Below are 24,725 nucleotides of genomic sequence, written 5' to 3' on the forward strand. Positions count from 1 at the left end.
AGTTGGGCAAAGTAACTCCTGATAATTGCTCTAGTTTCCTCTTCATTGATGGATAGTTCTCCCTTTTCATTTTTGAAACTAACAAATTTGATTTTCCTCGTTCCATTTTCTTATCAAATTAACTAAAGGTTTATCTATTTTGTTGATTTTTTCATAAAATCAACTTAGTGTTATTTATTCAATAGTTTCTTTAGTTTCAATTTTATTGATCTCTCCTTTTATTTTTAGAATTTCAAGTTTGGTATTTGATTGGGAGTTTTTAATTTGTTCTTTTTCTAGCTTTTTTAGTTACAAACCTAATTTATTGACCTCCTCTTTCTCTATTTTATGCAAGTAAGCTGCTGGAGATATAAAATTTCCCCTTATTACCATTCCTAATTATTGCTTTAATTTCCTCTTCTTTGGTGGAAAATTCTCCTTTTTCATTTTTGAGACTTAGAATTTGATTTTCTTCTTTCCTTTTTCTAATCAAATTAACTAAAGGTTTATTTATTTTGTTGTTTTTTCATAAAACCAACTGTTAGTTTTATTTATTAATTCAATAGTTTTCTTAATTTCAATTTTATGAATCTCTCTTTATTTTCAGAATTTCATCTCTGGTATTTAATTAGGGTTTTTTCCTTTTTTAGCTTTTTAAATTGCAAGCTCAATTCCTTTCTCTTTCTCTATTTTATGGAAGTAAGCATCTAGAGACATAAAATTTCCCCTAATAACCGCTTTGGCTGCATCCCACAAATTTTGGTAAGTTGTCTCATTGTTGTATTCTTTTGGATGAAATTATTGATTGTGTCTATGATTTACTCTTTCACCCATTCATTTTTTAGGATGAGATTATTTAGTTTCCAATTTCTTTTTGGTCTGTTTTTCCCTGGCCCTTTATTGAATATAATTTTTATTATATCGTGATCTGAAAAAAAAAATGCATTTACTATTTCTGCCTTTCTGCATTTTATTTTGAGGTCTTTATGTCCTAATATATGGTCAATTTTTGTATAGGTTCCATGAACTGCTGAGAAGAAAGTGTACTCCTTTTTATCTCCATTCAGTTTTTTCCAATGATCTATCTCTAGTTTTTCTAGTATTCTATTTACCTTTTATACCTATTTAACTTCTTATTTATTTTATGGTTTGATTTATCTAGTTCTGAGAGAACAAGGTTGAGATCTCACACTATTATAGGTTTGCTTTCTATTTCTTTTTGCAACTCTCTTAACTTCTCCTTTAGGAATTTAGATGCTACACCATTGGTGCATATATGTTTAATATTGATATTGCTTCATTATCTATGATACCCTTTAGCAAGATATAATTTCCTTCCTTATCTCTTTTAATCAGATCAATTTTTGCTTTTGCTTGATCTGAAATGAGGATGGCTATCCCCTGCTTTTTTTTTCACTTCACCTGAAGCATAATAGATTCTACTCTAGCCTTTTATCTTTACTCTGTATGTATCACTCTGCTTTAAATGTGTTTCTTGTAAACAACCTGTTGTAGGGTTTTTTAATCCAGTCTGCTATCCACCTCCCCTATGGGAGAGTTCACCCCATTCACATTTACAGTTAAAACTACTAATTCTGTATATCCTGCCATCTTACTAACTCCAAATTATACTTTTCTCTTTCCTTTTCCCGTTTCCCTATTCCCCAGTATTTTAATTATGAGCACTACTTGCCTCAACAGTTCTCTCCCTTTAGAGACCCTCCCCCTTTCTTATACCTTTCACCTACTATTTCTTTTTTCCCTTCTATTTAGCTTACTCCTTCTCTTTTCCCTTTTCCCTTCCCACTTTTTTAGAAGATGAGACACCAAATATATCTAATCTTTCTTTGGGCCAAATCTGATGAGAGTAAGATTCACATAATATTCATCACCCTCCCTTCTTTCCTTCAATTATGTTTTCTTTGTCTCTTCCTGAGATGTAATTTCTCTTATTTTATCTTTACTTTCCCTTTTTTTTTCTAGTTTCTTTTTTACATTATAACAGTAAAACCAGATTATACATGTATTTTTAATGTACACCCACAACAGAAATAGTTCTCAAGAGTTTTTTTTTTTCTTTTTCTGTTTACCTTTTTATAAAAGCTTCTCTTGAGTTCTATATTTGGAGGTCAGTGTTTTTGTTTAGCTTTCGTTTTTCGTCAAAAATACATGGAATTCACCAGTTTCATTGAATGTCCATCTTCTTTCTTGAAAGAAAATGCTCAGTTTAGCAGGGTAATTTATTCTTGGCTGCATTCCAAGATTCGTACCTTTCAGAATATCAGATTCTAGGCCCTTCAATCCTTTAAAGTGGAAGCTGCTAGGTCCTGAGTAATCTTTATTATGACTCCTTGGTTTTTGAATTGTTTCTTTCTGGCTACATGTAATATTTCTTTCTTGGTCTGATAGTTCTCAAATTTCGCCACAATATTCCTTGGGGTTTTAATTTTGGAGTCTTTTTCAGGAGGTGTTTGGTGAATTCTTTCAATGGTCATTTTAACTTCTGTTTCTATATCTACGCAGTTCTCTTTGATGATCTCCTGAAAGATAGTCTCTAGGCTCTTTTTTTCATCATGTATTTCAGGGAGGCCAATAATCCTTATATTGTCTCTCCTAGAACTGTTTTCCAGGTCGATTGCTTTTCCCATTAGATATTTTACATTTTTTCTATTTTTTCATTTTTTTTGATTTTGCTTGATTGATTCTTGTTGTTTTATTGAGTCATTCATTTCCATTTGTCCAATTCTGAATTTTAATGTGTTATTTTCTTTATTTACTTTTTTTTTTTACTTTTTGTATTTGTCCAATTGAATTTTTGAATGAATTGTTTTGTTCTATGGAATTTTTTTTTTCATTTCACAAATTCTGTTTTTCTGGGAGTTGCTTATCAAATCTAACTTTTATCTATTTTTTAAAAAAATTTTAATAGCTTTTTATTTAGAAGTTATATGCATGGGTAATTTTACAGCATTGACGATTGCTAAACTTTTTGTTCCAATTTTTCCCTTCTTTCCCTCCACCCCCTCCCCTAGATGGCAGGATGACCAATACATGTTAAATATAATAAAGTATAAATTAAATACAAAATAAGCATACATGTTCAAACCATTATTTTGCTGTACAAAAAGAATCAGACTCTGAAATATTGTACAATTATTCCGTGAAGGAAATAAAAAATGCAGGCAGGCAAAAATATAGGGATTGGGAATTCAGTGTAATGGTTCTTAGTCATCTCCCAGAGTTCTTTCGTCGGGTGTAGCTGGTTCAGTTCATTACTGCTCCATTGGAACTGATTTGGTTCATCTCATTGCTGAAGATGGCCAGGTCCATCAGATTTGATCATCATATAGTATTGTTGTTGAAGTATATAATGATCTTCTGGTCCTGCTCATTTTACTCAGCATCAGTTCATGTAAGTCTCTCCAGGCCTTTCTGAAATCATCCTGCTGGTCATTTCTTACCGAACAATAATATTCCATAATATTCATATATCACAATTTATTTAGCCATTCTCCAATTTATGGGCATCACTCAGTTTCCACTTTCTGGCCACTACAAAGAGGGCTGCCACAAACATTCTTGCACATATAGGTCCCTTTTCCCTTTTTAAAATCTCTTTGGGATATAAGCCCAGTAGAAACATTACTGGATCAAAGGGTATGCACAGTTTGATAACTTTTTGATCATAATTCCAAATTGCTCTCCAGAATGGTTGGATGTATTCACAATTCCACCAACAATGTATTAATGTCCCTGTTTTCTCACATCCCCTCCAACATTCTGCATTATCTTTCCCTGTCATTCTAGACAATCTGACAGGTGTGTAGTTGTATCTCAGAGTTATCTTAATTTGCATTTCTCTGATTAATAATGACTTGGCGCATCTTTTCATATGGCTAGAAATAGTTTCAATTTCTTTGAGAATTATCTGTTCATAAATCCACACCTTCAGCAAAGTTGCAGGATACAAAATAAAGCCACATAAGTGATCAACATTCATATATATCACTAACAAAACCCAACAGTTAGAGTTACAAAAAGAAATTCCATTTAAAGTAACTATGGATTGTATGAAATATTTAGGAATATATCTGCCAAGGGAAAATCAGAAATTTTATGAGCAAAACTACAAAACACTTTCTACACAAATTAAGTCTGACCTAACCAACTGGAAAAATATTAAATGCTCTTGGATTGGGCAAGCAAATATAATAAAGATGACAATACTACCTAACTTAATCTATTTAATTATTATAATCTATCAATCAGACTCCCAAAAAACTACTTTGATGAACTGGAAAAAATAACAACAAAGTTCATATGGAAAAACAAAAGGTCAAGAATTTCAAGGGAATTAATGAAAAAAAAAATCAAATGAAGGTGGCCTAGCTGTACCAGATCTAAAATTATATTATAAAGCAGCAGTTACTAAAACCATTTGGTACTGGCTAAGAAATAGACTAGTTATTCAATGGAATAGGTTAGGTTCAAAGGACAAAACAGCCAATAACTTTAATAATATAGTGTTTGACAAACCCAAAGACCCCAGTTTTTGGGATAAGAGCGCATTATTTGACAAAAAATGCTGGGAAAATTGGAAATTAGTATGGCAGAAACTAGGCATTGACCCACACTTAACACCGTACACCAAGATAAGGTCAAAATGGGTTCATGACCTAGGCATAAAGAATGAGATTATAAATAAATTGGAAGAGTATAGGATAGTTTACCTCTTAGACCTGTGGAAGAGGGAGGAATTTATGACCAAAGAAGAACTAGAGATCATTATTGACCACAAAATAGAAAATTTTGATTCTATCAAATTGAAAAGTTTTTGTACAAACAAAACAAATGCAGACAAGATTAGAAGAGAAATAATAAACTGAGAAAACATTTTTACAATCAAAGGTTCTGATAAAGGCCTCATTTCTAAAATATATAGAGAATTGACTCTAATTTATAAGAAACCAAACCATTCTTCAATTGATAAATGGTCAAAAGATATGAACAGACAATTCTCAGATGAAGCAATTGAAACTATTTATAGACATATGAAAATATGCTCCAAATCATTATTAATCAGAGAAATGCAAATTAAGACAACTCTGAGATACCACTACACACCTGTCAGATTGGCTAGAGTGACAGGGAGAGATAATGTAGAATGTTGGAGGGGATGTGGGAAAACAGGGACACTGATACATTGTTGGTGGAATTATGAACACATCCAGCCATTCTGGAGAGCAATTTGGAACTATGCTCAAAAAGTTATCAAACTGTGCATACCCTTTGGTCCAGCAGTGTTTCTACTGGGCTTATACCCCAAAGAGATACTAAAGAAGGGAAAGGGACCTGTATGTGCCAAAATGTTTATGGCAGTCCTGTTTGTAGTGGCTAGAAGCTGGAAAATGAATGGATGCCCATCAATTGGAGAATGGTTGAGTAAATTGTGGTATATGAATGTTGTGGAATATTATTGTTCTGTAAAGAATGACCAGCAGGATGAATACAGAGAGGACTGGTGAGACTTACATGAATTGATGCTAAGTGAAATGAGCAGAACCAGGAGATCATTATATACCTCAACAACGATATTGTTTGAGGATGTATTCTGATGGAAGTGGATCTCTTCGATAAAAAGAGCTAATTCAGTTTCAATTGATCAAGGATGGACAGAAGCAGCTACACCCAAAGAAAGAACACTAGGAAATGAATATAAACTGCTTGCATGTTTGTTTTTCTTCCCGGGTTATTTATACCTTCTGAATCCAATTCTCCCTGTGCAACAAGAAAACTGTTCGGTTCTGCACACATATATTGTATCTAGGATATACTGTAACCTATTCAACATGTAAAGGACTGCTTGCCATCTAGGGGAGGGGGTAGAAGGAGGGAGGGGAAAAATTGGAACAGAAGTGAGTGCAAGGGATAATGGTGTAAAAAATTACCCTGGCATGGGTTCTATCAATAAAAAGTTATGAAAAAAAAAAAGAGAGAGAGAATTATCTATTCATATCCTTTGACCATTTATCAATTAGAGAATGGCTTGTCAAATCTAACTTTTAATGAGTTACATGCTTTTTCCATTTCACTGCCTATTTTGTGTTGCTTTTTCCAAACTCTTGAAAAACTTTCATTTCCTTTCCCCTTTTTTCTAATAGCTCTCTTTTAAGATCCTTTTTAAGTTCTTCTAGGAGAACCTTGAGTGATGGGGACCAGGTTATATTACCTTTTAGAGTTTTAGTCTCCTCAGGGTTTGCTCATTTTTTAAAAGTTAAGTTAAGGTCTGCCTTTAGGGTGGGAAAGGTTTTCCAAGGGACCGCAGCTGCATTGGGTCAGTGCTGATTCACTCCTTGTGCTGGCTCTGCCATGTAGAGTCATCAGCAATGCCCTGGGATTCTGTGTTATCTGCCCTGTTATTTGTGATTGCAGTCTGCTCAGGCATTCTGAGACTGCACTGTTAGAGGACTCTGAGCTCTCTGTGCTGGTGTTTGTGATCAGCTGTTTGTGTTTCTCTGCTTCTCTCCCATTTCTGCTCAAAACAGATCTTTTCTGGTTTGTTTCTTCCCGTAAATTCTCTGCTCCAGGACTCTGAGCTGTCTGTGCTGGTATTTGTACTGGTTGTCCTGGCTGTCTCCTTCCTATTTCCAATTGAAACATACCTTTTTTTGGGGAGATATTTGAAATTACCTTCTGCTGATAATTTGTTGCACTCCCAATATTTGTGAGTTCTGCCAGTCCAGAGCTAATTCAGAGCCTGGATTTCGTAATTATTTTGAGGGTTGTAAAGAAGATCAGAGAGAAATGTGTGTCGTCTCCGCCATCTTGGCTCCTCCCCTGGAAATCCCTGCTTGTCCTTTCTTATAGCATAATAATGTTCCATTACAATCATATACCACAGCTTGTCTAGCCACTCCCCAATTCATGGGTATCTCCTCAATTTCTAATTTAGCTGCCACAAAAAGCTAGTATATGTACTTTTGTACAACTAGGTTCCTTTCTCTTTTTGGGGGGATGTCTTTGAAATATAGACCCAAAGTTTATAGTAGTGGTATTACTGGATCAAAGGTATGCCCAGTTTTATAGTCCTTTGGTTATAGTTACAAATTGCTCTCCAAAATGGTTGAATCAGTTTACAATTATAAATGCATTAGTGTCCCTATTTTCCCAGATTTCCTTGAACATATAACATTTTCCTTTTTTGTCTTATTAGCCATTATTAGCCAGTTTGATAGGTATGAGGTGGTACCTCAGAATTGTTTTAATTTGCACTTATCTAATCAACAGTGATTTAGAGCATCTTTTCATATGACTATAGATAGCCTTAATTTATTTGTCTGAAAACTGACTCTTCGTATTTTTTGACTATCATCAGTTGGGAAATGATTTGTTGTTTTTATAAATTTGACTCAGTTCTCTACATATTTGAGAAATGAAGCCTTTGTCAGAAGTACTTGTTGCAAAGCTTTCCCCTTTTATATTCCTCTTTCCCCCAGTGTTTTTGTTTTTCTTCTAACTGTGGTTGCATTGGTTTTATTTGTGCAAAACTTTTTAATTTTCCATAATGAAAATCAGCATTTTGTGATGCTTTCTATGTTATCTTTGGTTCTACATTTTTTCATTTCCCATAAATATGACTAAAAGTATTCTATACTTTAAAAAATTTGCTAATGCTATTACCCTTTATATGTAAATCATGTACACATTTTGACCTTATCTGTTATATAGAACGAAATGTTAGTTTATATTTTGTTTCTGCCATACTGTTTTCCAATTTCCCCAGATTTTGTTAATTTTTTTTTTTTGGTCCCAGAAACTGGGGTGTTGGGTTTAACATATACTAGATTATTTAGGCAATTTATTTACTTATTCATTTGATTTCTAAAAATAGTATTTTGTTTTTCTAAATACATGCAAAGATATTTTTCAACATTAACCTTTGCAAAATTTTGTGTTGCAAATTTTTCTCCCTCTCTCCTGTCCTGCTTCCCCAAGAGGGCAAGCAATCTGATTTATGTAAAACATGTGCAGTATTTCCATATTAGTTATATTACCCAAGAAAAATCAGAACAGAAGGGAAGAAAACAAGATAAAAAAGCAAGCAAACAAACAACAACAAAAAAGGTGAAAATACTATACTTTGAACCACATTCAATTTCCATAACTCTCTCTGGATGCAGATGGCATTTCCCATCATGAGTCTATTGAAATTATCTTGGTTCACCTCATTGTGGAAAAGAGCTCAGTCCATCACAGTTGATCTTCTTGTTACTGTGTACAATGTTCTTGGTTCTTGGTAGAAGTGATGAGGTGAAGTCTAGTTTTCGGGGTTCCCTGTATGGGAACAAAAAATATGAGGTTTAGGTTTTGGGGTTCCCTTTTGTAGGGAACCAAATGATAAGGTCTAGATTTAGGGAACCAAAATGAGATTAGGGTTTCTAGTAGTCAGGGAGTTAAATGATATGGTCTAGTTGCAGGTTCAAGGTTCAGGGAACCAAATGGAAAGGGTTGGTTCCTCTGCCCCCCCTTGGGATTCGGTGCAAGGGTGTGGGGAGTTTTGGGGAACTCTCTTCTGGTGGCACAGAGATTCTCTGTAAATGAATTTACAAACCTGAAAACCTAGATTGATAAAAAGAAGTTTATTATAAGGGATTGGAAAGTAAGGTTTGAAATCCTGACAGAGGCATAAAGTCTCGTTAAGGAAATAGGTGAGGATAAAGAGAGGATAAAAGAGCCGATCTAAAAATCTTCTCTTTGCAGAGGTTCCAAACATGCCATGCTGTGCCAAGGAACCCTCTGCCCACTGGAATAGTAAGTTTTCTAGTGTTATCCTCTCTTTATCCTCACCTATTTCCCTAATGAGATTTTATGTCTGGAATAATATTCTTTTCCAGTGTTATCCTCTTATTATATTCCGAAGAAGCATTTTTCCAAAGCAGAAATTTCCCTGAGTCTTAAATTGTTTACTTTAACTCTTCCCTCAACGCTACTGTTGTGATGGATTGATTACTAGTTATTTCTAGTAGGTCAGATTTCCCTTCTCTTAAGACAAGATGTTGTTTGGGCAAGGCACATCAACTCTCTCAGAAATAGACACCTTGTGCAATGCGCCTCTCAATTAGACAAATTGTAAATTGTAAAGTCTTCTCCTTCCATTATAGAATATCTTCTTCTGTGGGAGAAGGATATCCCTTTCCTCAGCCCTATTGAATTGAGTTTTCTCACCTTTTCTTTCCTCCTTTTTCATACTTTTTAACTTTCTTACCATCTCATCTGTTCTTCTGTAGATTCTTTTCTTAACTTTCTTTAATGTGGTTTTGATTAGAGCCTATCACACATTTCCTTCTATCTTCTATCTCTTATTACTCCTTTTATCATTCTATGCTGCAATTCAGACCCACAAAACACATTGATTCACCTATATATCATAGTATACTCTTTTTTTTACCCACTTTCCTTTTTGAGAGTGAGATATTTTTGTTATAGAAGAATACCAGCCTAAATAGCCAATTACTCAACAGTAGTAGACAGCCATCATTTTGCTCCTAAATTTTGACTACCAATTTTTCTCTGTTCCCTATTTCTTAACTCATTCAAGAAATACCTGCTTTTTCTTGTTCTCTCTAGCTACTTTCACCTTTGTCTTAAATATTTTCTAACCTATTTATATCCAATTTGGAGAAATTTGTTCTGGAGGAGTAATTCCCCAAATGTCCTGAGGAGGTAGGGTAATAGCACGTTCCACTTTTCTTTTCTCTTTGTTATAGAAGACTATAGGTGGCATAGAGAGATTTGTTTTCAACCCATTGTGGAATTATTACTATAGACAGACATCCACAGAATTTTAGAAGTGACTTTAGATACAATACAAATAAAACATTCTTTAAGAGTGCCTTTGTATGTGTAGATGGTTTTTAATTGTATAGATCTTTAGATTGCCTTCTTTGCTTTAACTCTTCTTTTTGGAAGAGCTTTTTCCATGACCAGTAGAAAAAGATAGCTTAGGCTCTCCCAAATTTTTTCTGTAAAACAATACAACAGTCCTAAATGAAAGTCTTATCTTTTAGTTTAGCCAAAACGAATTCTTTTTGTTTTCTCACATGAGTTTATGATAATCCTTTAAAAATAAACCTTTATTTATATTTATGATATTTATTTATAAATGATACTTTATAAGACAGAGTTAAGTATATCTGTCTTATTGGATTGGATACAGCCTTACCCATCCCTTAAAGAATGAATGGTAGGAAGTTTTTTTCCTTCTTATTGGTTATAATACAACTTTTAGTTGACATTATATACTACTGTAGCATGATTGTTTGCCTCTTCCTATTGATGATTCTGTGATGGAAATTTTGAATTGAAACTTGAACTTTTGGAGGACATATAAATTACCATAATACTATTGTGGAAGTAATGAATGTAGAAATTTTTTTTTAAAAAACAAGATTGACTTTTTAAAAAAAACCTATTATATAGTACTTTATAAGATTATAGCTAGTCTAAAGATGTTCAGATAATATGCCATACCTAAGTTTAGGGTCAAGATTTATAGAGAAATAGAGTCAATGAGGTATAGACAGTGGTTTTTTTTTTTAAATTACTCTCTTACTAAATAAAAACATTCTGTAGGAAAATACATATATAGATAAGACTTTATAGATCAGGCTTCTTAAACTTGTGACTGCTTTTTGCCTCATGAGGTCTCATATTTTAAGAAATTGTGCTGTAGATAATACATATGGTAATACATCCAGATCACAATCAATATTCCCATGTCTGAAGAATTATATCCATGTTTATGACATTGGTATATTCTTCATGTTCAGGGTCTTTAATGACAGTAGCTTTATTAGTCCATTAGGACCCAAAGTTTGGTTAAAACAAATAAGACTTAAGACAAGGGACTTAATTTTTATTTAGAGTTACCCCATATATTTGGCTTGGGTGGGAGTATAGAGATCTTTTATTTTTATTAAGATATTTTATTTATAGTCTTATTTATGTGATATTTAATGAAATTGTTGGTATTTAGTTAGCTTATTTTTCTTAACTGAACAGAAGAAATTGACTTCATGGAGATAAACTACTCAGGGATCATGATAGTTAGCTGAGGCAAGAAAAGTGGGGCTAGAGTACTAAGTTAAATTTAAATTGTTTGAAAGAGTACTTTATTTGTTTAAAACTGTTAATCATGATGTGATCTATTTAATGTTTTGACAGTGCTGCTGGCTCTTCTCATTTAACATGTTGGGAGACAGACTGGCAGCACTAGTAAGCTGAAACCTGGCTGTATACAGAATGAGATTCATACTTGGAAAGGAGAAAAATTGGAAATGCAAGCATGTGTTTTTTCTAAATTAACGTCTGACACATTTTGGTTAAAATAGAACTTCACACTGTTTGTAGGTCTCTGTAAATTTAAAGAAATGTAATCACCATACTGGAACTTCTTAACATCATTCTGTAGAATGGCTGAGTTCATTTCTTTTTAAAAAAATGATATCTTTTGCTTTTATATCACTTTAATTTTACTGAAGAAGTAAATAAGAAATGAATAAAATAATTTCAAAGGAGAAAGTAAAAAAAAAAAAAAAAAGGTTTAGTCACTTCTACATTATCATCCCTGTATCACAGATTAGTTTTTCTACTTCTTTGGGGTATTATTACTATACCTTACTTCACTTTCCTTCATTAAAATTTGGTTTCTTGAAGGCAGGTATTGTTAATATTTCTACTATACTCCCGTGCCTGGCACATAGCAAGCTAAACAGTTAATAAACACTTATTTATTTGACTTGACCTTGTACCGTTTATAAGTCTGCCTATGCATCCTTGTATTCTTCATATTTGTTATTTTTTTACTGTGCATTAATAAAGTGAAAATAATACAGTAATATATGATATACCACTATTTCTTTAGACATTTATTTTCCATTTTAATGATCATCTATTTCCCATTCTTTTTACTACATAAAGTTCAGTGATAAATTTTTTTTGTATGTGTTACTTTTCTTTCTATTTTTGAACTCCTTGGGACATTTGCCTGGCAGAGAGATCTTTAATTTGAAGGGTGTGCCCCTTGTAGTCACTTTATTAACATAATTCCAAATTGCTTTCCAGAAAAGTTGGACCATTTGTGTTTTTTACCAAAATTGTATTCCTAAGTCTCTCCTTTCACGACACGGTGGAGCTGCTTAATCCCATCTTTTGTCTTGACAATATTTTGAATGTAGGATGAAATCTTAAGATTGTTTTGATTTACATTTGTTGTTATTTGGAACTAGTTTTCATATGGTTGTTTATAGTTTACATTTCTTTATTACTTCTTGATTGAGAATTGTTGGAGAATGGCTATTGCTGTATTTGTATTAGTTGCTGTATATATGTACATAAGCATGCATGTGTACATTCATATATATATAAACATTCATAAACACATAAGATATGTTTAATTTATATAAAATATAAGATTAACATTATATATAGAAAATTTTGTTCAGTCTTCAGTTATGTCTAACTTTTCATGACCTTCAGTTGGGTTTTCTTGGCAAAAATAATAGAGTGCTCTGCCATTTCCTTTCCCAATTCATTTTACAGATGAGGAAACTGAGACAAACTGGCTTAAGTGACTTGTTCAAGGTTACACAGCTGTCTGAGGCCAGACTTCAACCTGGAAGATGAGTTTTCCCGATTCCAGATTTGGCATTTTATCCACTGTTCCACTTAGATGCTTCATATATATAAGATACATTTGAGTTAATTATGTGAGACATCTTGCATAGCAGAACTTTGTTACATATTTGATTCAAAAAAATCTCTCCACTCAATTAATTAATACCTTTCTTTATCCTAGTGTCCTTGAGTTGTATTCATGAAAAAGTTTTTCAACTTTGTGAAATTGAGATTTTCTTTTTTATGTTGTGATGATTTTTATCCCTTATTTGATTAAGATTTCTCTTGATAGTTGATCTGGTACTCTTGAAAGTTGTTTATGGTATGCCCTTTAATATTCAGGGTATGTATACAATTTAAGCTGATTGTGGTACATGATGTAATCTAAAAGGTTTTTTTGTTTTTTGTTTTTTTTAATAATAATATTGCCATCTAGAAGACAAGTGTGACACTCAGGCTGCCAGTTTGGGTGTTTTGACATGTTCCTCAGTAGCAAATTCTTACATATGCTTGACTTATTTGTTCCCAGTAGAATTTAAAATGTGTTACTCAGAGGAAAAAAATGCGCATTTATATCTCCATATAAATATATACACATGTGTATATATTTAGCCATTTCTTTCTAGCACTCAGCTGTCAAGTACTATAGAATCCAAAATAGAACTGTAGCATTGTGAGACTGCACTCTGTTAACAGGGCTAAGCAAATCTAGTCATTAGCAGATCTAGTTATTACCGCCTGGTCATTCCAGTGTCTTTGTTGCAGACTGAAAGCAGCTGGATTCTGAGTTACTTGTGTATAGGATTTTCCACCAAGTTCCTTCCTGAAAAGGATTGCCTCCAAGGCAGCAAATAGAGAATAAGAGGAGGAGTTAAAGTACCTGCCTTAGGCCTGTTCTTAATCAAGCAGAGGGAGGGAGGAGAGAGATTTTACAAGAGTTATGAAGTCAAAGGAAGATCCTGAGGACGAAGAAAATATTGTTAGAGATCCAAGCTAAGCATATAATGCATCAAGATGAATGTCGAACGGGAAACATTATAAACAAAGGTCTAAGCCTTTGGTTAGAAGTTTTGGCTGAGCATTTGTTTTCTGCGAATGGCTGAAGTTTGTAATTTAATGCCTCGTACATAATTTTCTGCTGGCAGCAAGGAGCTCCAAGTCTTCTTTATCATGAGCTGTTGGTTTTCCTGTTCTGCTAAAAACAGAGTAGGTATTAGCTTAACAAAAGCTTGTGGGTAAGATTTTCCCCACCTATTTAATATTACATTATGAATGTTTATTAATTTATTTTGTTTTCAATCTGATTTAGCTGATGGTAGTGTTACTAGCAAAGGTTTTTGTGTTTGTGTAGTTACTAGCGACAACACAATAAGCAGTTGCTTGAAATGCAATCACCACCAATAATTTAAATTTTACTTAGTTGATAAGTAAAAATTGATAAAATGGAAAAGTATCTTAATGCTAAATTCAGTTGTAAGTAGAGAATGCTATATTTTGACTTAGGAAAAATTTGTGATTATTTTGCTTAATAATTTAGAAAGCTCTACTTCCTATCCAAGAAGTTTTATTATAGTATTGATAGGAGTTATTAGTTTAAATTTGTTAAATCAGTGTTCCCTATTTATAGAAGATTGTCTTCTCTTCTCTTTTCTCTTTTCTTTTTTTAGTTGGTAGGGGGCAAAATAGTACTTAATCTTTTTGAGGGCGTTTTTTGAGGACCGGGAACTGACTTCAATCTACTTCTTGTTTTGGGGGGACTTATTTTTGAACAAATAAGAGAGACAAAATACATGAAGGTAAAGTCACTTAAAGAATATCGTTTGGAATTGATGGATTCTTGAGCTGAGACTAGAAGTCTTTATTTCTTTTTATTATGTGTAAATATGCAATATTAAAGCATTTGTGGTTTTTGGATTTGATTTATATCTTTAAAGAACCTAATAACTTTAATATATTGGAAATATTCTTAATTTGGATTTGGAGATTTGGAGCTGGGAGAAGAAATAACCAGACAAATTAGAGAAACTGCTCTGTATTGGGGGCTTGTAGTGTTGTTTTAGTTTATATTTATTAAAATTTAGAAGGCCACAGCCCCACTGATTTGGCCAACATGTCTAGAATAGTTCCATCTCATAGTTTCTGTTTGATAGGAAAAAATTAAAGTTTTATTTCAAGAATAATTAATGTTTTTCTCCAGCCACAACTCATAATGTCTCTATATAATGGAAGTTAGCATGAGGTTCAAGCCTTTAGTGGAATTCTCCATAAATAACAAAACTTTTCCTTTGTTCTTGTTTTAAAATTAATGTTGCCTAAGTGGACTTCTTTTTTTTTTTTTTCTTAGTTTATAGATATGATGGATTTATATTTGTGTCAACTTAATGCATAAAGATAAATGAAATAAAGTGGTCTGAATAACTCTGTTGTGAGCAATATTCATTTATTTTAATTTTTATCATAAGAATGTGAACAGCTGCCAGTTGCAAATATTCCTAAAATTATGGAAACTCCTCCTCCACCAGTCGAAAATTTTAATATGAATCTTATTGCATTTGACCCAGGTCTTACCGGTTTAGTGATTTCCTTTAAACTTTAATATCTCTAAGCTGAGTTGATACATAGATACTGTAATCTGAGTAGATACATAGATATTTAAGTGCCGTTCTATGTGTTACTGGCAAAGAATAAGTTTAAAAAAGTTATCTTCCCACAAATTAAAGACTTTAATGCAGCATTAATTGTCCAATAGAAATAGGTTTTTATTATTTGTAATTCAGTGAAATTTTCAGTCTTCTTTATCATAGAAATGTTACAATAACAAATAGAAAATAGTGCATATTTGCTGCATTTGAAAAGTGTAATTCACTATATTGTACAAGAATACATCATCTAACATGATCATTTGGTTCCATAAAATCATGGATTTAGGCAAAATAACATGAGAAGAAAGCTGAATTGAGCTAGAGGTGGTGAGGTTTAGGTGAGGTGAACGTCAAGGAGAATTATAAATATCTTTGATATTTATAAAGTGTTGTAAATTTTGCAAAATGCTTTATATAGCTAATCTCCTTTTGATACTCATAATCCTAGGAGGTAAAAATATTATTTTACAAAGGAATAAAGGTGTGACTCAGAGAGATTAGATGATTTTCACATGCTCATGCAGCAAGTGTCAGAGATGGACTCAAACCCGTATATTTCCTGACTCCCATCTTTGGATTTACCACATTTTAACAATGTTAGTATAAAATTAATCTTACTTCAGGTGCTATAGGTGGTATACCTATGCTGTTATTGCACTTTTCTTGTGTCCTGTGAAAATTTTCTCATTGCTAACATGCCATAAACTAATTTTTATTTTTCATTTTTAAAGCAAGCAACAGATTGGAACAAATATGATGATCGACTAATGAAAGCAGCTGAAAGGGGAGATGTAGAAAAAGTGTCCTGTATCCTTGCTAAAAAGGGAATCAATCCTGGTAAATTAGATGTGGAAGGCAGATCTGTGTAAGTATCTTCTGATTCAATTATATTTTAGATGGCTTTGGGTTTTGCTTTAAGTGGGCATAGTTAATAAGTGAGTTACTTTTATTAACTTTTCTGTGTTTCTTGGTTAATATTCAAATAAAGTCTTCTGTTCTTTTATACATTCCTCAAGAATAAGTTTGGCTGATTTGTTTTGCCCTGTGTGGAATCTACTTCAATTGATGCAGATCAATAGCTGCTCTGTAATTAAGTTTTAGAAAGCTGCCTGTGGCGTTAAGGACTTGTCTGTAAAGATGCCATAATGGATTGGAGTGTGTGTGTTTGGGGGGGGGGGGAGGGGCAGAAAAAAGAAACCATAAGATACCTGAGACCTAGGGTATGTCCCCTTTTACCCTTCTCTATCTATCTGTTGAGCATTTGGTAACTTCCTATTTTTACTCAGTATTCTTGCTAATGGGGTCCCAAAAGCCTACATGAGATAGTGCAGTAGTGTCAAATTCAATTAGAAACAGATTGTTGTTGGCTACATATTGAATTAGAAAACCACAAATTAACGCTATACAGCAGTGTATTGCATTTTTATTATTTTTTTAAAGTAATTTCCCCCTAAGTATCTGAGACTAGATTTGAGCTCAGATCCTCCTGACTTCAGGATTGGTGCCCTCTCTACTGCATCACCTAGCTGCCCTTGTATTTTTTCATTTAGTTAAACATTTCCCATTTATATTTTAATCTAGTTCCTGCCCTGAATATAGAGAGTTTTGCTGGCTGTGTGCGGCCAGTAGATTATGAATTTAACACTTTGTGCAGTGGATAGAGGAGTAGCCAGCCTTAGTGTCGGGAGGAATCGGCTTCCTCTCCCACCTCTGACAATGCAATCTGGCAAGTTAGTCTAAAAGTGACAGAATCGTTAGTGAGCTGCAATAATAAAGACGATTTCTCTTCATTTCTCTTGGTATAGGCTGGAGCAGTCAGAGGGGAATGCCATGGCAGTGGTATTTCCAACTCAAATGAAGGTTGGGTGAGGAGTCTTCCTCAATATGTGTGTTCTGGGGAAGAGGGTAGGAAAAGTGGTATGTCACTGGACCTTCTCTTTCATATATACATACTTCTTGTGCCCTTATGCATCCCCAGATACTCTCAAAAGGTGGGAAAGTATGAGTAGATCCTCCAATATTAGTAAAATGATCTGTCACTCATTGCCCCATGGTGATTTATTTTGAGATGTCTCAAATCTTTGAGTTTTATTCTCTCATCTATTTTTCAGGGTTGTTCTTAGCTAGGATACTAAAGGCAGGATGATTCCTGGCTCTGCTTATTTCACTCAGCATCAGTTTTTGTAAGTCTCCTGAGGCCTCTCTAAAATCACATTGCTGATTGTTTTTTATAGAACAATAATATTCCATGACATTCATATACCACAACTTATTCAGCCATTCCTTGACTGATGGACATCCACTCAGTTTCCAGTTCCTTGACACTATAGAAAGGGCTGCCACAACATTTTTGTGCATGTGGGTTCTTTCCCCTTTTTTATGATTTCTTTGGGATATGGGCCTAGTAGAGACATTGCTGGATCAAAGGATATGCACACCACTTCTCCTTTTAGCGCCTAGTTACCCAGTGTTCCTTACATCCTTTCATCCCTGTCCCACAATATTCCTTTCTTTCACAATACTTTGTGCCCCAAACTTATCACTTATCCTTTCTTTCTCAATAAATCTGATGGATATAAGGTAATACTTCAAAGTTGTTTTAATATGCATTTTAAGCAGTAGTCATTTAGAGCATTTTTCCAAATGATTATAGATGGCTTTAATTTCTTCATTTGAAAATAGTCTGTTCATATCCTTTGACCATTTATCAACTGGGGAAAGTTGTGTTCATTCCTAATCTTGTTTGCATATAGGTAACACCTTTTTCTTCTCTATTCTTTCTTTTCAGCTCCATTGTATGACTTTTTGCCTATCCCCGTTCTCCCCATTAGAATGTAGCATTTTGAGGGCAATGACTTTCTCTTATTTGTATTTGTATTCTCAGAATTTAGCATGTACCTGGCAAGTAGTTTTTGTTGTATAGTTGTTTCAGTCATGCCTTATTCTTCATGATCCCCATTTTGGGTTTTCTTGGCAAAGATCCTGGAATGGTTTGCCATTTCCTTTTCTGACTTAATTTTTATTTATTTATTTATTTATTTGAAGGATTTTTAAAAAATTTTAATTATATATTTTATTTTATAATAACTTTATATTGACAAAATCCATGCCAGGGTAATTTTTTTTACAACATTATCCCTTGCACTCGCTTCTGTTCCAATTTTTCTCCTCCCTCCCTCCACCCTCTCCCCTAGATGGCAAGCAGTCCTATATATGTTAGATATGTTGCAGTATATCCTAGATACAATATATGTTTGCAGAACTGAACAGTTTTCTTGTTGCACAGGGAGAATTGGATTCAGAAAGTATAAATAACCCGGGAAGAAAAACAAAAATGCAAATAGTTCACATTCATTTCCCAGTGTTCTTTCTTTGGATATAGCTGCTTCTGTCCATCATTTATCAATTGAAACTGAGTTAGGTCTTCTCTTTGTCAAAGAAATCCATTTCCATCAGAATACATCCTCATACAATATCGTTGTTGAAGTGTATAATGATCTCCTGGTTCTGCTCATTTCACTTAGCATCAGTTCATGTAAGTCTCTCCAAGCCTCTCTGTATTCATCCTGCTGGTCATTTCTTACAGAACAATAATATTCCATAACATTCATATACCACAATTTACCCAGCCATTCTCCAATTGATGGGCATCCATTCAATTTCCAGTTTCTAGCCACTACAAACAGGGCTGCCACAAACATTTTGGCACATACAGGTCCCTTTCTCTTCTTTAGTATTTCTTTGGGATATAAGCCCAGAAGTAACACTGCTGGATCAAAGGGTATGCACACCAACTTAATTTATAGATGAGAAAACTGAGGCAAACAGGGTTAAGTGACTTGCCCAGTGTCATTCAAATAGTAAGTGTCAGATTTATTAATTTGCTCTCGGCAAGGTAAGTCTTAATATCCAGATCTGGTTCTTTATATCCACTGTGCTATCTGGTTGCCCTGGTAAGTAGTAAACTTAATAAATGCTTTTTCTAATTTAATTTGCCCAGTTATTGCTGGGTCTTCTCTTTATCCACTCAACATTTTTTATTCTGATTAAATATATTAAAATAAATATTAATTGTCCTACTCTGTCCTAAAGGTGGGAAAAAAAGCAGAAGTCCTGTTCAGTGTTTAGAGAAGGGACTGGCAGTCCTATTTCTTTGCCTTCATGATGGTGAAGATAGTTTTTGGGCTAAAAATTGGGACATGAGCCTCAGGCCTTCTTCCTTCAGTGCTTTCCTTTTTGGCCGCTGTGTTTCTGAACTGTAGTTTGTTGTATGGCTAAGAAGCACCTGAGTGCTATCTCTGTTCTCTCCATCCATGATCCTCCTAGAACCACTTCTGGTGCTATATCTTTCTTGTATGTAAGCAACTGCTTACTTGCTTGTAAGCAACAAAGTCATTTAGCATTGTTATACTCAACTTTTCTCAGTTGTACAATGAGGACATTTTCTCTAAATACTTTTAGGCTCAACTCCTATGAAACCTCTGTTTGAATTATTACAGGCATTATTTAGGAATACTTCCTAATCTTCTAACTCAAATGTCCAAGATGAGATAAAGTTGAGATTTTATTTTCCCCTAAATCCTTATGTGATTTACATTCTTATTTAAGTTTATTGAGGATTTAAAACTATAAAGCAAATAATCATACAAAATAAATAATAGAAAGTTAACATTTTTTTATTGATATGTATAATTCCTATTTAGAATAAAAGCATCTGAATAATATTAATAGAGTTGTGAGTTCCTGTAGAGTTTCTTTTTTTTTTTTTAATTTTTATTTTTTTATTATAGCTTTTTATTTACAAGATATATGCATAGGTAAATTTTTAGCATTGATCTTGTAGAGTTTCTAGTTCACTTCAAGGGTTCAGATTATATCAGGATTGTGACATTAGGAACCAGTGTTCTAGCATGATCACATTATTATCCAAAAGCTCATTTCCTTTTGTGATGAGCAAACAGACCTAGAGAAGTTAAATGACTTGCCTGGACCACTGCTATTTAGGAGCAGCACCTAGATCCCAGTTATCTTTTTTTAAATTCTTTTTTTATTTTATCTTATTTTAAATATATATCATCTTTTCTGATTGCACATAAAAACAATTTTAACTTTTATTTAAAAGTTTTTTTTTGAGTTCTGAATTCTTTCCCTCCCTCATAGTATAGCTTGTTCATTATTCATTCTTTCCCCTAGTTGATGGTCATCTCAATTTTCAATTCTTGCCATCACAAAAAGAGCAGCTATAAATATTTTTGTATGTATAGATCCTTTTTATTTAAAAAAATTTTTTTGGATCTCTTTGAGATATAGACGTCGTAATGCTATTTCTGGGTCAAAGAGATAAAAAAATAATAATGATAAAAAAAAGGAAAATGATCTATTTGTACAAATATATTTATAGCAACTCTTGTGGTACAAACCTTTTGATCCAACATCATTCTTAGGTCCTGATCCCAAAGAGATCACGTAAGAATGATGATGGGAAATAGGTAAAAGAAATGTAAAGATTTGGAGGATTAGGATTTGGAATAACAAATCCTAGTTAATAATTAACTAGTTAGTTATATAACAAAAACTAGTTAAAAAAGAAACAGCAATTAGAAAAGAGTAGAGTTAGTTTCACAGGAGATGTAGTAAAATTTTAAATGACCAGAGGACTCATATCTGGGAATTTGACTAGAGAAACCAGAAAATTCTTAACCATACAATGTATTTGATTCTTATTTCTAAATAATTTTAAGTAATGTAATAATTCACTTAAGAAAACCACAACACTTTTTACCCTGGATTTCATTATTTTTTTTTTCATGGTACCAGAGGACAAAGCTCTAAAACATAAGTAAGTTGACATCTGAACTCTAACGGAACTTTCAAAAGGACTTCTAAGTATTTTAAAGCCTAACATTTTATTTTCAATTATAGGTCCCATGCTATAATTCTAAGTATCCATTTAGTTTAGGATGTCATTATGAGTTCAGTTCAGTCCAATAAACATTTACTAAAGGCCTGATATGTTGCAGTTATTATGTGAAGTCAAAGACAAAAAAAATGAAAGGAAGCAGTCCCACCCAAAATGAGCTTATAAACTTATACTTTACTGGAAGAGGGTATTGACATAATATTTTCAAAGCTATGTAAATATAAGATATGTGCAACCAAATTCATTTTAAAGAGAGAATGAAAATGCAATGTAAAATAACAGTGTACTTTAAGAATCCATTTTAGGCAGCATGTATTTTTCCCCATAATAATATTCAAATATAGCTATTTCAATACAGATTATATTATTATTATTATTATTTTACACTTTTAGAAATGATAGTTTCATTTATCTCTTAATGATCTGAATTGTGTTGCAAACCAATAGGCTAGGGAAGCATCAAGTAGATAATTCTATAATGATGATGTCATCAATTTAAAATCTTTTTCTTCATTCTAGTTTCCTTGAGTTTTAGGCCATAAAACAATAGGACTCAGGAAGGGAAATGCTGACATAATCTAATTCTTGCTAGTGATTTCCACATGTTGTTTATTTTTTCTTCCGGAACTCAAATAGGAAGAGTTTGAAAGCTAGTTATATTTGGGTTTAGATGTGTGGTGAAACTTGTTTTCTAAATTTAGGGTGTGTGTGTGTGTGTGTGTGTGTGTGTGTGTAAGAATGGTGTTTTTTTCCATCCTCCTGTTCAGTTTTGAAACCTAAGTTCATTAGTTTTATGGTCATTTTAACAGTGTATTTTTTCGAACTGTGAACATTAATTTGGAAAAAAGTAATAGTTGTTGGCAATAAATGTGAAGTGAGTTTGTTTGTTTGTGGAATTCAGCAGTATGTTTTTGGCATTTAAAAGTGCATAGATAGAAATTCCCTTTCTCCACCCTTTATACACACACACACACACACACACACACACACACACACACACACACACACCTCTAATTAAAATATCATGTACTTGATCCTATATTAGATATACTAAGTATAATAACTTCCTGTCTTAGCTAAAATTATAGGTACAGAATTTAGTTTTGAATTTTGAGTAACCCTTCTATCTTAAGTGTGTATCTAGGTAACTTAGGTTGAAAATAAACCAGGCTATTAGTAAAGAAGAATTTTTAATTAAAAAAAAACAAATCTGTTATCATCCATATTACTGGTATGTCTTGTTTTAAAAGAAATTTAGAATATATGAAAAATTCAAATTTGTAAAATTGATAAAGTACTAATTTTTTTTTTTGGCATTTTTAAGAAAAAGGGTTTTTACAACAGGATTCATGCCAGATATTCCTCATACAGCAGCTCCCTAATGCATGTAAATGCTTTTAGTAACATCCTGATTTTTTGGAAATTATCTACTACTCAAAATATGCCTGTTTTCAACTATATTATGGCATTGCTTACACATGGGGAAGAGATTTTTAAAATTTTATGGACTAAGATATTGAAAGAGAATCTGCTTTTATGACTGCTGAGAACATAGCTAAAATATATTTTAATGGTAGTTCACTATATGTGTCAGAGAACTTTCTGAGATTTACAGAGGAAATTAATTGGGTTACTCTGAGGAAAATGTATATCCTTGAACTCAGAATTTATTTCTGTCATGGAAACACTGTATTTTTCTTTCATAGAAACATTTTGTTTGCTTTCTTTAAAAATCCACATTGAACAGTTGGTAGCATTTGTTAGGTCAGTTGTGTCCCATAAATTATTTGAAATTAAACAAAATTGTTTAATAGAGTGCCATGTCTGCTTTATGCATTATCTTGGTTAAACCATCTGGCATCTTTATAGCACTTTATTTTTCACCTCCTTCTTTCCCAAGAAAAGTTTCTGAATCATTGCCATCAAATTCTGTATTTATCAATTGGGCTTTGGACATGGATAATCAGGGGATGATTAGGTTGTATCAATTCCTCGATTGACAAATTCAGTCGAGTAATAGTAAAAACAGTCTAATATAGTGGATACACAAATCAAAGATTTGTTAAATTCCTACTATATGCAACACATTATGCTAGGAATTAGGGATGCAAAGCTAAAAAAATAAATTTTATTCTCAGATCAGTTAATATCCTACTTGGGAAGCACATATATATGGGCAAATGTGAAATTAAAAAAAAAAGTAATTTGGGGTGTGGAGTAGAGTGAAATAGGTGGAGGGCAAAAAAGGAATTAAAGAGAGAGACTTTGTAGGAGATGGCAGTTGAGATGAGCTTTGAATGGAGGTGAAGATTCCAAGAGGAAGATAATGAGGAGGGAACTGCATTCTTGGTATGAGGGACATTCTTTGCAAAAGTATAGTTTCTTGTTCTCGGAAGGATAATTAGTCCAGTTAGACTAGAACTTAGATTATATAGAGTCTCTGTACAAAGCACAGTAACAGGCATTAAGTCTTAAAAGATAGGTTTAAATCAAATAGGTTTAAAACACTTTAAGAAGCATTTGCATTTAGTCTTAGAGGCAAAAGTTCAATAAGATCTTTTCTTAACTTTCAAGTTGCTCTGTTGACTTTTGTCCTTTTTTCTTGAAGAGGACTGTAACATCAGGGAGGGGATGCCATGACATGCAAGTGAATTGGATTTAAATGAGGGAGGCTGGGCAAGCTCATCTGCCTCACTTTCTCCTCTAGAGCCAGCTGGGTCCAGTGACCAGATATAGATCAGAGTGACTGGAGATGGGCCTGGGTGCAGTGGGAGATGTTGGCCTTTTCAAGCTAAGGTCTTCAAGAAGTCTCACTCTGACTGAGGCTGTACCATTCAGTGATTAAGGTTAGGTAGTAATTATAGCAAAGAATCTCCTCTTTCACCTAGAGCAAATTAAAAAAAAAAATCTAAATAAATTAATCTGGAAGGGGGAAGACCCATAAGGTTTCTGGCAAAGCAAAAATGATTGCTATTTACATTTAATCTGAATCAATCAGGACTCAAATTATGACCAAGTAGATTGACCTAGAACCTATTGGTGGTCAATAAGAATCATTTGGGTTTGGTTTAAGGCATGGTTTTAAGAAAAAAAAAAACAATAGTTAGTAAATCCCAAGATATCTTGGGGAGGTTTCTGGTCCAAAAGAATGAGTGGGAAAAGAAAGGAATGGAATGGAGGTTTGAGTATATATATTTTACTATCTGTGAAACATACAAAATGGCTTTTTGTAGAAAGTTGGAATCTGAGATTGTGTGATGATCAACTATGAAAGACTTGTTTCTTCTCAAAAGTTCAGTGATCTAAGGCACTCCCAATAAACTGGCTGGAAAACGCCATCTGCATCCAGAGAGAGAACTATGGAGACTGAACATTCAACACGTGCTATATTCACTTTTTTCCTTGTTTTTCCCTTCTTTTTATCTCTCGTTATGATTTTTCTCTCCCAACATGATTCATAAGAAAATGTGTTAAAAAAAAAAATGAATGTACATGTACAACCAGAAAAA

The 24,725-nt window shown here is 33.2% G+C and overlaps 1 protein-coding gene across 2 annotated transcripts in view; it reads left to right on the plus strand.

Moving 5' to 3' along the window:
• UACA (uveal autoantigen with coiled-coil domains and ankyrin repeats) overlaps positions 1-24,725 on the plus strand; it is a 98,303-nt gene that overhangs the window by 25,545 nt on the left and 48,033 nt on the right. Inside the window, exons 1-2 of one of the 2 annotated variants that reach the window (XM_051980757.1) lie at positions 13,562-13,860; positions 16,028-16,161. In XM_051980757.1, the coding sequence (XP_051836717.1) occupies positions 13,825-13,860; positions 16,028-16,161 (170 nt within the window). In that variant the 5' untranslated portion in view covers positions 13,562-13,824. Of the gene's footprint in view, positions 1-13,561; positions 13,861-16,027; positions 16,162-24,725 lie in introns of those variants that run through there. The other variant, XM_051980756.1, reaches the window with a different exon arrangement.

Source organism: Antechinus flavipes, chromosome 2, assembly GCF_016432865.1.
Source record: "Antechinus flavipes isolate AdamAnt ecotype Samford, QLD, Australia chromosome 2, AdamAnt_v2, whole genome shotgun sequence".
Taxonomy (NCBI): domain Eukaryota; kingdom Metazoa; phylum Chordata; class Mammalia; order Dasyuromorphia; family Dasyuridae; genus Antechinus; species Antechinus flavipes.